A 16,110-nucleotide genomic window follows, 5' to 3' on the forward strand; every position below is an offset into this window, starting at 1 on the left:
GTGACGGGTGGGCTTGATAGGGGGTGGGGGTGGGGAGAGATCTGGAGCTGGAAGGATCTAAGGTTTGTAGGAGGAGTTTACACTTTAGACAGATCCAAGCCTCCCAGAAGAAAGGGGCAAGAAAGGCCCTTCTATTAAAAAAAAAAAAAAAACTGAAATAAAAAGAAAAAAAGGAAGAGCAAAAAGAATTGTAAAAAAAAAAAAAAGAACAAATGAACAAATAGGACAGGCTGGAGACATTAACATGTAAAATGCAGTGAAAAGGTGAATATTTCGTTTATTCCTAGATCTTTAAAAGGGAAATCCAGGGGGAGACTGAAACAGACTACTCATCTGGAAGTTTTTGGTGTCTTTCTTTAAGAGGGGCTAGGAAGAACGGCCAGTCCTCCCACTGGTCCCCAGATCCAAGTCGGAGGGGCGCTGGGGCGCAGGCCCGCAAGGCGCGCGGCCGGCCGGGCGCGGGGGCGGGCGACGTGGCACGCAAGGGGTTAAGGCGCTGAGCGCGGAGCCATCTGGCCGGGTTGGCTGGTTATAACCGCGCAGATTATGTTCACGGGACTCAGAGTTGAAGGCTCCTCTCCCTACCGAACAGCTCCGCGCGCGGCCCGGCGAGAGAGCCCGGAGCAACTACTTTCCTCCCTTTTCTTTCTTTCTCCTTTATTTTCCCCCTGCTGGGTAGTGGCGGCGGCGGGGTGGGGGAGACTTTGAATGACCAATCTTGCGTCCACCTTTCTCTTCATGTCGACGTCCCTGGAAACAGTCACACGGATGCCATGGTTACTTCTGCCACGGTAAGGGAGGCGGGTATTTTGGGTGGGCAGGTTTGGGTCTTGAGGGCCTAGTGGGGTTTTTTTCAGTGGAGTAGCGTGGGGGCCCAACTCCGCACCCCGCCCCACCCCCATCGAGCCGCAAGCACTCACTTTCCCTGAAGTTTGCGCTGGGATCAGCCCGGCCGAGCCACAACCACCCCTTCTCTCTCTCTCTCTCTCTCTCTCTCTCTCTCTCTCTCTCTCTCTCTCTCTCTCTCTCCCTCCCTCTCCCCCCCTCCCCCCCCTCCTTTTCCCACTCCCTCTCCCCTCTCTTCCCCACCTCCTCTCTTTTCGTCCCTCGGCTGCCCGAGAAACCGCTCGATATCTGGGAAAGTGATCAGGTTTAAGGGACATGGATTGGAAACGAAGGGCGGAGGCGAGGGGAAATGGGGACGACGGAAGGGCAGGGAAGGGATTCAGCAGAACCGCCCCCCCCACCCCCCGACACACGCCGATGCTCCTGCAGATAGTGCTCCCTGCGCATCCCGTAACAAAAGGGGGTGGCAGACAGATCTCGGGCATGGAAGGGCGAGGTGCGGCAGCCACTCCCCGGCACGCCCCCCGCGCCCCGCTCTTAGCCCCTCGTAGTTCTCCGCCAGCTTCTCTGGCCCGGGCCCGGATGCAGGCTGGGGGAGGGGACTCGGAGCTCCGGACCTGGAGGGTAGCTTTCCAGTTTGGAGAGTGGAGAGTTCTCGCCCCGTGCAACGTACCTGGTCTGGAGTCCCCTGCCTCCTCGGACAGCTTTTCTCGGAAACGACGCCGCGCCCGGGGCAGGTCTTGGCCAGCGCCCACTACGCGGCTACCCGACCCTAGGGCTCAGCGCAGATGTTGGAGCTCCGCGCACGGTCTGCACATCTGGCACCCGGTGAAAGAGCGCGGGGCACGGAGCACCGTGCTATCCCTGGGGAAATCCTCGCGATTTCTCCAAGACAGCTCTAGGAATTTGAAGCGGAGGTGTGGGAAGGCTGGGAGACGCGGGACTGGTGGAGCTAGGTCGGAGTTAAAATGACCCACAACGGTCCAATTCGCTTGATTGCTCTAGAGCTCTACTGATTATCCTAATGATTGGGACAATGGGAGTTGAAAGTTCGGGGAAAGAGGGTCTGGGTGGGGGAGGGGACTCTGTTCATTGCTCTCGGGCGCGAGTGGGTCGCTGCTTTGGGGGAGTTTGGCTGCTGCGTTCCTCCTCTGCGCGTCAAATACATGAAACTGAGAGCCCTTCGCCTCAGAGGCTCGGTGGCTCGGGGTAGTCCCGGTGGAGGAAACTCCGAACCTGAACCTGACTTGCCTCGTCTCGACCTCTGGCGGCGGGCGGCAGGTTCAGAGCCTGAGTGCAGGCAGCTGCCTAGACGCAGCCTGAGCGCGGGGCTCAGAGTTGGAGAGCTTTGAGGCTGCTCGCCCGCGGACTTGTTTATGCGTGTGAAGAGCTGGGGAAGGGGGCGAAGTGGGGGTGGGTGTCACTCCTGGATTCTGATGTTTGCAACTCAGACGATTACAGAATGTGCTTGCTTTTTAATAAAGAGGTACCCTCTCCCACCCTGCAGAATAGAGAGCAAGAAAAACATCTAAGCCCTCTGCCCTGAGGGTCAGGATGGGACACAGTTGTAACACAGAGGGAACTTTTCGGTCGGCTGTGTTTTCACAGCACTCAGAAATCCTCCAGCTCACTCAGCCTGTCCCCCTCCAGCTGGCCCCCAATTCCTTCCTGACATGTTGCACAAAGAAAGTTGAGAGGTAGAATTCAGGGGATAAAATCCAGCAGCCTCTGCTTTGGGCTCAAACACTGAGACCTGGCTTTGGGATGGGGGAGATGAAATAAACAACAACAAAACACAGGCTTTGTGAACAGTGTTGAAGGAAAGTAGAAAGACTGGGAAGGAGGTAGTATGTTGGTGAGGACTACATTGTAGCTGGAAGCGGACCACTTTGTTCTGTGATGGGGCCGACTTTCCTGTGGAGGTTAGATCAGGCCCGTAGGTGCTCTGTTTGGTCAGGGGAGGAGGTTTTTGGAAAGTTTCTGCCTTTCCAAAAGGTGTGTTTGGGGGGTGACCAGAGAGCAGGAGCTCCCCTCAGCCCTGTTTTCTGGAGGTGTTTTGGAAGAGTCTGTGAGATGGGCATATGTATGACTAGCAGGAGATGAGAGCAGGTGGGAACATAGGTGTAGCTAATGAGAAATCTGTGCCTGCGAAGGGTGTCGGAACAGGAGGAGAGGTAGTGTGTTGAAGACAGATGGCATGTGTATGCCTGCACAGACACATGGAGTGGGTGTGGCGTGGGAGGGTGGCAAGGCTGTGTGTGGGAGTGAAAGGTGGATGTGTGTGGAAGGTTGGGCGCCTGAGGATTACCAAAGGGATATGTGTGGAGGCGGGGAAAGATTATTTGAGAAGAACAGAGTGTGAACTTTAAGAGTGCGCACTGGGAAATTTGGCTGGGATGGCATTGGGGTATGTGGGGAATAGAAAAGTGTGGGCTCAGACACTCATTGTGGAGAGACTTGTCAGGGAAGGATGCTGAGTTAGTTTTGGCCTTCTGCCCCACTTCAGCTCCCCAGAGAGAAGGGAATTGGGAAGGCTTAGAATGAGGGATGTACATTTCAGGGGGAAAGTCCTGTGTGTTGGCACTGGGTGGGGATCGGGGAGGATGCAGGGGACGGGAGTGAGTGGAGGAGTACAGTTTGCATGCCTAGTGGCTGAGATGTACGGTTGTGTTATATTGTATAATGAATTTCTTATTTAATAGAGGAACACTGTCACCAATTAATATTGATCACCAATGAAAATTTATGGAATGACTACTGGATGCTCAGCTCATTGCTGGGTACTGGGCCATGGCACAGTGCCCTGGAAAAATTCCTTCTCGGAGCTCAGCTGACTGCTGCAGTTTTGTCAGGAGGAATGAAGCGAGCTCGATGCTAGTTGAGGTTTCGTCAAGAACTATAATTCAGTTTCTAGAGATGTTTATGGATCTTGGGGGCCAAAGGGACTCTGACTTGAAATGTATCTGTGGTTTTGTAAAAAGAGGGCATAAAGATAGGGAGGATGGGTGGTTTTGTGTGTCGGGGAGGGTGTTGAAGCTTGTTACTATTTCTTGTAGGGGTTGTGAGCTGGGAACTGGGCTGGGGGTGCCTCAGTCCTAGTCAGAATGTAGGTCATGATGCATGTGAGGGACGAGTTTTGAGTGTCTAGTGCCTACTTACTAGCAGGAACAGAATTTGATACGTGAAACTGGAGGAGGGTGAAGCCGTTCAGGGAAGATACGGGTTGTGTGTGTGTGCAGGTTGTGTGTGTGTTTGTTAATCTTGAGCTAAGAGGGTAAAGCTAAGGGGTGTGTGTGTGTGTGTGTGTGTTTAAGTAACTGGGAGAAAGTCAGCCAGGATAGGAGGGGTGTATATTCTGGCTCTTGTGAGGGTTTGTGCAGGAATTCTGTGTCTGAGGAAGGATGCTTAGGTGTGCATCTTAGGTAGAAAAGGTAGAGATAGAGCAAAGAAGCGGTAGCTTGGGAGCTCTGGGAGGTGAGGGGAATATGCAGCTGGTTGGGTTCATACCCTGAGAGAGCTGGTGGGGTAGCTGCATCAGAACAGGGAGAGCTGTGTGCTTTGGCTGCACCTACTTTCTTGTCTGGACCAGGTGATAGGGAACCTCATTTTTTAGGTTCTAATCATGTGAGAGCATATTTTAGGGGGCCTTTATTTGACTCATGGCATTTTTGAATTCATGAAATTATAGCTGTGCCATTTTGAGGTTCCATTTTATTTTTAGGGGAAATGCATCTACATGAGAGAGAATTAATTTAGGGTTTGGCCATTGGTCAGAAGATGTGGTGGCAGAAGTTTCTGAGGATGGGGTGGTGGGGGTGGAAGACCCCTCATGGGAATGTCTAGGTTTTTGTTCTACTCTGCCACTTTGGATCAGTGTGACTTTGGGAAGTTTTCTCATCTTCTGGATCCTCTGTTCAGTTTCTCCTTTTACACAAGGGCAATGTCTGTGATGCCTCTTCTCCCAGTCGAAGCTTGGTGTGTTTAGGAGTACAAAGCTGTACTCAGAGCTGAAGTCTAATCAAATACAGGTGCCAGCATGTGCGTGAACCATTGTAAAAATGGGATCTATACCTCCTCCCCCTGAGAGTACAGTGCCCTCTGCATGTCTGCTGCTCACCCACTGTGTAAGTGGGACTGTTTTTAACTGCCTCAGTTTACTCATCCATAAAATGGAGGCAGCCAAACCTAGATTATAGTTGATGAAAATCTGTATTCATAAAAGGTCATTGAAGTATTCAGAAGAAAGGTGTCCCAAAAAACAATGTTCTTAGTGACCGGAAACATTGTCCTGTTCTTTAACATGAACTGTGCAGACCACGGCACCAAAATGAATGTGACTTTGAGAAGAGAGAACATAATAATTGTCCTTGGCGTATTTGAATACAAGAGGAGCAAAGTCCAGCCATCCTGGGTCACTGTGAAGGTCTGTTTTCCTCTAAACCATGGTTCCTGGCAGGCAGGAGCCTCAAGACCCCTGAAACAGTGAGCACCCAGTGCAGCAGGCTGGTGCAGCCCCTTCCCCAGAGACGGAAATAGAGGCAGGGGGCCAAGGAAACCCGCTGAAGCCTCCAAGGCGGCCCAGAAGTCAGCTCATGCTGTCGACTCCTGGCTCAGAGTCAGGCTCCCATCCTTGGGTTCAGTGGCCATAAATAGTCAGGAGCTAAGCTATTTCCATGAGGCACTAAACCAATTCTGTTGCTTTTCTTGGCGAGATTGGGCCAATTAAGTTGATTGGAAGAGGTCACTGCTGATGGGTCTCGCGTTCCCCAGGCGGACAGGCCAGCAGAGTTTAATTACATAACATTTCCCATCTCTGCCGTTCCACTCCCAGATGTATCAGATACTCAGGCCTCCCCGCTTCCCCTCCATTCAGGACGGCTAATTGAGCAGGCGGCTTCTGCTCCAGGCTTCTCCAGACCTTTTCCTGGACGGCTATCCCCACCCCGGCCGAAGGGAATGCAAATCCACGTGTTGGCTAAAGTGAGGGAGGGGAGTCAGGCCGACACGGAAGATCTTTAAAACCCACCGACTGGCTTCAAGACCTCACCAGATGCTCTTTTACTCTTTAATGAAGCAGGCAGTTTCTGACGGTGGGTTGAACTAATGACCGTTGCTAGGGTTTTTAGATTTAGTTTTATTTAAAATTGAGTTTGTTGGAGAAAGACCAAATCTTCTACTGGAGACAAGCCGAAGCCCCATGTGGTGCTGCTGATAAGGTCTGTGGATGTACTTTGTGTGTGGACAGGCCTGCGCAGACTGAGAGGAGAGCATGGGACGTGTGTACGTGCTGGGGGACACGTGGGCACAGGAGTGGCCCGGGTAAGCTGGAGGCATTCATAGAGCGGATGGGTGGCAGGTGGATGGGTGCCTGGCTCAGACTGAACTGGCATCATATCCCTTCTTGCAGAAGGGCCAGCTTGTGGAAAAAGTCAGAAGCAACTTCTTTCAGCTCATTTGTTTGGGGGGGATGGAGGATGTATGAGCTTTTAAGAAATATGAGGCCAGTGTAGATAGTACTTCGCTCTTGCCCAGACAGATTTCGATTCAGATCGAGGCTGGACAAAGGGAACCTTTCAGAAGACTCACTTTAAAACCTGTGAAAGCACATGTAGGTAGCCCAAGATCTTTAAAGTATTTGTTGTTGTTGATAGTTTTCCATAATTCAGCCTTTTAGTTTACTCCAGAATATCAAGGGGCTAGAGAGTGCATGCACCCTGATTGGTCAGAATGCATTGGCTGTTTCCTGTCCTCATCTGTGCCCTGGTCCTTTTCAAGTGATCTTAACTACGAGCCACCAGAGGCTGACTGTGTCTCTGGATAGCCTCACAAAGCAAACCTTTGACAATAACCAGTTTGGCTGGAGAAGAACAGATTTTGAAGTGACATTGGGTGGGGTCTGTTGTGGTTGCTCACTTTTTCCAGAGAAGACATGTGTTGAGCCCCACATCTTTTATGGATTTGTTCAGTCAGGGATATTTGTTTTTTTTTCTTTTTTTTTTTTTTTTTTATCCTCACCTGAGGATATTTTTCTATTTTTTGTTCAGGTAGAGTGGGAGGGGGAGAGAGGAAGAGAGAGAGAAACATCGATATGAAAGGGACACATCGAGTGGCTGCCACCCGCACGACCAACCAGGGCCGGGGACACACTGCAACCGAGGTACATGCCCTTAGCGGGAACCGAACCCGGGTCTCTCGGGACCGCAGGCCAACGCTCTAACCGCTGAGCCAAACCGGCCAGGGCAGTCAGGGATATTTGAAAGGATGACGGTTCTTGCTCATTCAAGGCCAGAGCTGTAAGTAGCTTACTGACCTCAAAAGATGCCAGGCCAGGGTAATCTTAAGCAGCATGGGGAGCAGAAAGCCTGCTGACTTGGATGTGGGGGACCAGATTTGGAATTGAGCCCTGTCACTAATCATCTGCTGTATGATCCGGGACCTTCTCTCCAGCCCTTGATATACTCATCTGTAAATGAAGAACTTGAATTAGATCTCAAAGTCCCATTCCAACTCTGCCATCCTAGGATTCTACAGTAGCCCTATCCTCCTGCTCAATCGGTGCTCGTATGTTTTGCTTGACGTGCATCTTGGCACACCCTAAATGAGCTCCTGTCTTTATCTTTGGGGAATGGCTGAGTCAAAGGCAGAAAGTCGTGCAAGGAATATACCGTCGTGTCTTGTTTTGGCCAAGAATGCTCGCAAAGTTGGCTTAGCCTGCACAGTGCCTACAGAGCTGAAAGAGGTCGGGGTTTGGCTTTCTGGTAGGCCTGACACTAATTAATCATCTGGCTACCATGTGAATGCCTCTTAGTGTTTCTGACTAAGATAAGGACCCACCTTTAAGATGATTGGTAATGATGATAACGATAATTAATATTTGAGTACTTACTGAGTGCCAGGCTTGATTACAAATAGCGTATGGCATCATCTCCATTTTCAAAATAATCTCATTTACGGATGGGGAGGCTGAGGTTACTTGAGGTTAAGGGATATGCTTACGGTTATGCAACTACATGTTGGTGTTCTGGCCTGTCCTGACGCCTGTGGCCATCCCAAGTCCATCACCTGCCAGCCACATTCTGTCTTCTGCATTCTGTGGTGTCATCCACCTGGGAGAGTATTTGATAACCCTCTGCGAAGTCTATCACCCCACAGGGAAACCTGCTCCACTGGAGGGTTCATTTCCATTTGCAAGACAAATGTTGAGGTTTTCTAGCCACCTGCTGGTAAGCGTGTGTCAGATCTGTCTTAGCTCCCATTGGCCCTCTCCCTTTCCTTCCCATTCTGTTGACAGGGAATCTTCTCTTCCAGAATGGGAGCATTGATTTAAGCCACAATTGCCTCCTTGTAAACTCTATAAGATCGGAGCCGGACATCTGGTTTTGATTCACACGCCCACAAGAGGTGGTAGGTCCCAGCATTCTTGAGTCCTGTGATGAAGGTTGCACAAAATTAAACTAAAAGAAAGTCTGAACAGAGACTAGGAGGGCTTTTCAGAATCTGGAAAATGGCTTTCCTTGATCGGCTAGGGATTGCCTCCATTTGTACTGGGGCCAATGTGAAAGGTAGATTTTTTTTTTTTTTTTTTGCTGAGAGGTTGGGGTCAGAGGTTGCTGCTAAGGACTGGGGTCCCCAGGCTCTGCTTGGTGCAGACAGAGCAGAGCAGCGGGAGGGTCCTCTGGCCCTGGCACTGGCCTGCTACGTGCCCTCCTCTGGGCAGTACCAGAGGTAAAGCTGCCAGAGGGGTGTGTGCGGGCATGTTGCTGTTGATGAAGGGTATGGCTGAAGGCTGTCGTTCTTTCCCCCTCTGCTCATTTCTCCACCACCACCACACTCGTCTTCAAGGCAATTCATGAGCATGACTGTTCTGTTGCTTAAAGGTATCGCAGTGTGCAAATAAGTGTACAACACTAACCTGAGGCTGGTGAGGTTGTAGGTGCCCCCTAGATACTTGGTTTGAAACAACTTTTCACGTGTAAGGTGATGCATTTCTTCTTTATAAGATGAGTTAGCCCTCCTGGTATGATTTTTAAAATGATAGCCTGGTCCTCGAAATGTATTGCCTCCCTCCCTCTGTTTCTAGGTCTAAGGCCCCGGCATTTAAAAATATCCTCCCCCTCTGGTTCCCAATGATCCCTTAGGGAATATGTTTCCAGTTCTCAGTCTGAGATTGTTTCCATCCTGTGTCTAGCAGACCTGCTCCTGATGGTTCACAGGGCACGCCCCTGCTTCCACCGGGTTCAAGAGGTAGATGCAGCTCTGGAAATCATCGGGCTCCCAACAAGTGCGTCCCTGGTTGGGGAGAAGCCCAGCTGTCCGGACACCCAGTGTGCCGTATTTCTCTTTTCAAAGGACTGCAACCAGCCATGTGAACTTCATGGGCAAGGGTGCTGGAAAAGGTGGGGTTGGTTGCTCTAGAAGGTCAAAAGGACCCTGCTAGTTGTGACAACCCACATATTTTGTGGTCCGCTGGTCCCTGAGCCTCACTGAGGCCCAGGCCTGGGATTCCCAGGTATCCTGGCCGGCCTGGAGGACTTCCGTGCAGAAACCTGGAGGGGGAGGACGAGGAAACTAAGCGATGTGGTGCGGGTAAGTTATCGAGCATATGGTTGAGTGCATGTTTGTAACATGCTGAAGAAGCAGACTTGCCAGGTTTGTGGCAGGTCTCGGACTGGAAATTGAAGCCCAGGGAGAGGTTTATGTGGGATAAAATTGTCTGTGTGAGCTGAATTCAATAATCTGAATCAGAAAGATCCCGAACTATGAGCAAGGGGACCAGACTCCACCCCTAACTCTGCTAGAGACTGTGTGCATTTGGGGAAGTCCCTGAACCACACCAGGTTTCATGTTTGTGTGTTAAGTGAGAGAGTGAAGGGCTACTGACTTTGGTGATCCCCAAAGTCTTTCCTGCCTCGTTCTATTGTGGGATTTGGGGATTAGTAAACAAAACAAAACAAAACAAAACAAAACAAAAACCTGGATGGATGGCTCCATAAGGGGAAATGAATTACATGTAGAGGGAAGGAAATGTTCTTTGATTGCAAAACTATGCTAGTGGCAGGAATATATGTCTGTCCTTGAATCTGAGATGGGCTTGGAGGATGGGCTTAGAATGCTCTCCACTCAGTCTCCACTATGCATTCCCTCCTCTGGCCAGCCTCCCTGCCTCCCAGATAGCCTGGGGCTCCCTCCCAGCCACCCCTTGTTCTACCACTTAGCAGCCTGAGTCTTATTTGCATTTCTGTCTCCTCACTAGAATATGAGCTCTGCAAAGAAGGGGATCTGGTCTTTTCATCTTTGTGTCCCCCAATACCTTGAACAGTATCTGCCACAGCAATGCATTGGGGGAATGAATGCAGGACGAGTTAGAGTTCTGCTCATGCAGGGGTAAGGGGCTGAGTTCAGAGAGGTTATGCACTGGCCAAGGGCCCAGAGCCATGTTCTCTGTTTTTCCATTTGACCTGTCCCAGTCCTGAGGTCTTGGAGCCTGCTGTCCTCTCTCTTGAACAGGAAAGGCTGTTCTTCCTCTCTTTGGAGACCCATCTGCCCCTTGTTTTAGTCCGCTTAGCTCTTCTGCAAATTTGGGCTCTTGGTCACAGGGGAATTGGGTGTCTTTGCACACGAATTAGGGCAATTGATGTCTAGACATTGGAAAAGCGCACGTTGGAAGGTTATGCAGTAAGCATCCTGGTGGTAGGTGCCTCTTTGGCCTGTGCTGTGTGTTGGAGAAGATGCAAGGTGGGTGCTGCAGCTCTGATTCTAAGAGTCTCGGATTTGGCGAGGGAGCCCGATGGCTTATGTCAGTGTGCTCTGGGAAGGGGCAAAGTGAGCATGGAGGGTCAAGTGCAGGGGCCTCAGTTGGAGTGTTGTTTTTTAGTGTGAGAGATGATGGAGAATTGTCTGGGTCAGGAGAAGGCTGGGGGTCTGTGACCAGGCTTCACTTTGGCAGGGCTCTTGTCCCTGAGTTCCCAATGTCAGACCAAGTCTCTGAGCCTGCCTCTCAGAGGCCACTGTGATGTGTACCCCTTGGCTTTTCGTGGGGAGGTGCATTGGTACGGGTGTTGGGGCTTCATGTGTAGGTGTGTGTGCTCACGGGTGTGATGTTCAGGAGTACCCTGCTCTTGGCTGCAGTCCACACAGACAGGAAGGGGGTCCGCCTGAGCGCCAAGCTCCGCTGCTTCTCCGCTGCCTCCCTGCACAGTGTCTCTGTGACCATTTCTGACACAGGGACAGACTGCCATCTACTGTCCACTTCTGTCCTCGGAGTCCCTCCTGCTTAGTGAGCTCCTCGGCATTTTTTGTTTTTTTCACATCCTGTGTTTAATTGGTCGAGATACCAGGAGAAATGGAATAGACATCAGGTCCTTATTTAGTGATTTCTTTGGAATTTAGAAAGGAGCCTTTGAAAAGCATAACACATCTGTTAGATGTTTTTCTTGTCTGCTTAACAAAGGTGTTATTTAAAGGGGGCCTCCTGTCTTTCTTGATTCTCCTGAACCCCTGTGCTAGGTCCCATGGGGACACCAAGGGAGGAATCAAAGGAGAGCCTGGCACTCCTGCTGGGAATTCAGGACAGACTTGTGGAGGAATAGGCCACGAGTTGGGGCAGGATATGTTTGGTAAGTGGCACCTGAGTGGCAGGAACCAAAGGCTCTGGAAGTTCGGAGGAAGGAGGAGTCCTTGCAGGCTGGGGTGATTGGGAAAGACAAGTGGGAGCGGTTTGTAGCAACCCCACGGTTTGGTGAGCGTCTCCTGTTGGACACTCACCTGATGTCACAGAACAGGCTCTGCCCTGGGAGTTCTGGGACCAGAGGGCCTGACATGCACAGCCCGCTGTGGCCTGGGCTACAGGTCGTGTGGTCTGAGGTCCTCTGTCCCTGCCCTGCATTTAGGCCCCCCAGGAGGAGGTGGCTCTTGGTTTCCAGCTTGTCAAGGAGCAGCAGAGCCAGAGTCCCACTTGAGTCCCCTGTGGGGGGGGGGGGTGGCAGGGCCCTCAAGGTGTGGTCCTCTCCTAAGGACCCCCACACAGTGGGAGAGACTTTCCCGGAGGAATCTCAGATGTACAGATACGACAGGTGACCGGCTTCAGGAGGGGTCTGCCAGGCTGCTGCTCTCTCTGTCTCCCCCGGACCTTCCTTCCAAAGACGTATCTACATAGCACTTGAGTCAAAGGTAGCACCTCTGCAGTAGTCTTGGTCGTAGCTCAAGTGGGAGATTCCTTCGCGTCAGGATTTGTTTTACTTTTCATTGCTTTTGTGGCTTTTTATGGATCTGAGACTTTTTGATGGTTGTGGAATGAAATGAGAAAAACACTTTCATAACTCATTCTTATGTATTTTCTTTCTCTTCTTTAGCATTTAGATGATCACCAGGGAAATCTTTAGTATGTTTATTTCACATTCTTGTCTCTGTGTGTGTGTGTGTGTGTGTGTGTGTGTGTGTGCATGTGCGTGCATGGGTCAGAGAGAGAGAGAGAGAGAGAGAGAAAGAAATAAATAAAGATATAAAGAAAGGAAGAAAGAAAGAAATTTTAGACTGTGGTCTATTAGCAAGCCTAGGGAATCAAGTTGAATTTGGGTTGGATTACTGGTAGAGAGACCTCAGCTTGTCACTGTAATCCTCTGACATTTCCCTTTCACTTTTTGGCTCTTGTACGAATTGGCAATATATCTTCCCAGCCCCCCCCTCTGTGTTTACATCTCCTTTAGGGGCTGCTGTATAAAGTTACTGTCTGTCTGCCGCGCGTCTCCTCCGCTTTCAGGGACCCTCGACAGAGGCGCAGGCAAGGATAGAGCCAACGGAGAGGGTCTGAGTTTTGCCTAAGAGGGAAAACTATGTTAGGGGATTGGAGGAGGGTTCCAGGGGGTTTGCATGGGCTTTCCTGCGGCACAGTGGTGCCTGTGGCTTTTGTTCAAAGAGTGAGCAGGGTCTGGGATAGAGACGGGACTCTCCCAAGAGCAGCCAGTGCACAGGGAGACCATCTGTTCTGAGCAAGGGACATGGAGCCATACAGCCCCAGGGATACCTGGAAGGTGTTCTGAGGGCCTGTGATGGGACTCATAGTCGTGGTGGAAGTAGCAGATGAGGAGAGGCCCTGAGGCGAGGAAACAGGACTGACAGGGCTACAGGAAGTCCGGGTGGGTGGTGCACAGAGACAGTCGTGGGGTGATGTGTACCGTGGGGTGGGGAGTAGGCAGGAGCCAACGGGGGGCTTACTCTCTACCCTGTGGGCAGTGGGAGCCATTGAAGACTTGGCATTGACATGAGGGAGGGCACAATCAGGCTCTTGTCTGAAAAAGGATCACTCTGGTTGCAGTGTGGAACGCGGTTCTCAGTACATTTAGTTGCTCGGTGAAGGAATGACTGCTGGTTGGATTAGTAGCAGAAGGAATGAGAGCGAGCGGATGGATGAATGCGGATAGGGAGCATCAGGCCTGACTTTCTCTGATGACTCTGATCAGTCCTGACCCCTGGGGAGAGTAAACCAGCCTGGGAAGGATGTGTGTGTGGGGGGGTGTCGATAAACTGATCAGTAGCTCTAGATGTAGGAAACAGGGGCTAAAATAATAACTCTTAATGCTGAGAGTTTAGGGTGGTTGGCAATGCGGGGTGTGGGGGGGGGTGGACTCCAAACCTTTTTCCTTCTTCTATGTATTTCCACTCTAATTTGATTTCATTCAGGACTAAAAATGAAAGGAGCTTTGGGGTTGTGCCCCAGATAGTCTGAAACTGACCGTGACTTGCTCCAGAGGGGGCTGCTTGCATTTCAGACCTTTCCAAAGGCACAAAGTGGAATGTGGACAGATGCTAAGGTTTCTGGGCATCCGAGGGGGACCCAGATTGCTGGCCATTAGCTGATTCCTACAGATTGTGTGTGTGTGTGTGTGAATGTGCACACGCATGCACATGTGAGTTTCAGTCTCCAAAAATTACCACATTTTGCAGAAACACTTTTGCCAGTAGTGGATCTATTTAGAGTTACTTCAACGTCACATTGCTTAGCATATATAAGGAGAGAGTGTATGTCAGTGACCCAGACAGACACCTGACATAAAAACTGTGGGAACGTAAAAACTCCCCTTGGTAAAGCCAAAGGGAGCCAAAGAGAACCTCCAGTGTCATCTCAAAGGTCTTAGCTCAACAAAGACTCTCCCCTGTTCTTACTGTTCTGATCGTCCCTGGAACTGGAGATCTTTTAACTTGGGCCAATTGAAGTTGACTATCTAGGCTTGGGACAGAGGCACCTGGGTTTTTTAAAGCTCATCATGTGATTTCAATGTGCAGCGAAGGCTGAGAACCACTAGCTTACAGTATGACTTCTGCGCCCTGTCCCTGCCCTCTGCAACCGTGCCCTGGCATCTGCCCCACCCTGGGTGTGCTCCTGAGAACTCCCCAGTTAGTTAAGGCTGTTCAGCTCATTTGAGCTGAGCTCTTCTCCCTACCCGCCCAGCATTTGCCTCCCAAACTGGAGACGAAGAGGGCAGATCCCAGGTGCTCAGGAGATTCTGAAGTGCCCACCCTCCTCATCTTCTGATGGGGCTATGGAGGGTAAATGTGGGGAACAGGGGAGAGAGGGGAACATGGACCAGCATTCCCAGGACATCAGTGCAAGTACTTTTATATATGTCCTCTTATTCGTTCCCCCAACAGTCCCAGAGGTAGATGCTCTATCAGGCTGCAGGACACGGTCTCCACACTGCATTCAGGATGCAGAACAGTTGCCATCTCTGGAGGAACAGTCCTGAGAATATGCATATCTGTCAGGGCCCCTCCTCTAGGATAGCTACCGGACCAGGCTGCTGCTGTCTGCACTGGTGGCTCAGTGGGGAAGTGAGCACCTCTCTTCCCTTTTGGTTCCCTGGGATCAGCCCAAGCGCCAGTCTTGAGATGGTGCTTCCAAAGTCCCTGCCTGAGCACCCGCTTTAACCAAGGGACCTCCAGGTGGTTCTCTGTCTCTGCGTTGTTCTCCTGTTGGAGGGCAGGGCTGGCAGGGGGGCTGTGGAGTGAACGGTCAGAGAAGGAAGCTGAAAAATCAAGGTCTGAAGAAATTGGTAAAGTCTGAACAAGTCACGTTCCCAAGCGCATACTCCGGAATTGTGAAGTGGACCGTGTGGGATCGTTGCAGTCCCCGGGTTTCTGCTTTACAAAAAGATATTACGGTGCGCGCTGCCAGGCAACCTGGAGGTCTCGCACCCATCGCTAAGTGCGTGCTTCTGTAAGCGTTTTGGACTTGGGGTTCTCCAGACTGCCGAGTGGCTGAGCGTAGTTCAGGAACTAGAAGGCGGTGGAGTGAGCCTCCCTGAGCAGGTGGGAGGATCGCGGTTCCAGGGCGGACGCGGGACAGTGGTGCAGCAGTGAGGTGGGGACAGGCCTCCTCCTGCACAGGAACTGCCGGAGGATCGCACCGCTGACAGGCACACGCCCTGCGAAGGGCAGCGGGAGCAAACACCACATGCCGCCCGCTGCTCTCTCTCTGTCATGTGGATGGCACTGAGGTCATTCTTGGCAGTGTATAGCTGCCACCATCCCGCCCTCTCTGCTCGTTGTCCCCCTCCCCCTATCCCAAGTACAGTCATCTTCAGCAGAGCTTTTCTTTTTAAATCACGGGACAGTTGTGTTTTAAGGAGGGTGGGGGGAGAGAGATGAGCCGAAGCATTTCTATCTGGACTCTAGGCAATTCATTGTGTTTTCCAAAGTCTAATCAGAAGCATGTGCATAAGGGACCATGAACATAGTATTGAGGAACATCAGCCCCATTGACGGTAAGAGGAGTCAAGAGTGGCCTTCCACTAATCCCCCTGCAGGGTCGGCAGGAAGCTTAAGCAGAAAGTGCTCCTCGGGCTATTTCTGCCTCAGCGCTAATGGCGAAGGAATGTAAAGGTCACGCAGGGAAGGAAACCAAGAACTAACATTTGAGCAAGAGGACCCAGGTTCTGTTTCCACTTTGTCAATCACTAGTAGTCACAACCTCTGGGAGCCTCAGTTCCCTCTTTTGTAAACTGGGATAATAAACCCTAACTACTTAACATAATTCTTGTGGCGTTTTAGATGAGCTCATGTGTAGGGAAGTGTTTTGCAAGCTGTAAATGACTTTACAAGTGTATGTTCTGGTTCAGACTGGTATAAACAATTTGGTTGAAACAATGCTAATAGCACACTGTTCTGTTTGGACGATGGCCATCCTCCAAGTTGGGCTGGAAGCATGCTCCTTAACAAGACATGCCAGCACCTGGGTCCTCCTGCCACACGGAGGGCTTGGGAGGCAGC

At 51.0% G+C, this 16,110-nt stretch overlaps 1 protein-coding gene across 1 annotated transcript in view; it reads left to right on the top strand.

The window, feature by feature from the left end:
* Positions 1-557: 557 nt before the first annotated feature.
* Positions 558-16,110, top strand: part of NTF3 (neurotrophin 3) — a 66,972-nt gene continuing 51,419 nt past the window's right edge. The window contains exon 1 of the mRNA XM_036252563.1: positions 558-791. Within this exon, the coding sequence (XP_036108456.1) occupies positions 774-791 (18 nt within the window). The 5' untranslated portion in view covers positions 558-773. The remainder of the gene's footprint in view (positions 792-16,110) is intronic.

The sequence above is a fragment of the Molossus molossus genome, unplaced genomic scaffold, assembly GCF_014108415.1.
Source record: "Molossus molossus isolate mMolMol1 unplaced genomic scaffold, mMolMol1.p scaffold_m16_p_10, whole genome shotgun sequence".
Classification (NCBI taxonomy): Eukaryota; Metazoa; Chordata; class Mammalia; order Chiroptera; family Molossidae; genus Molossus; species Molossus molossus.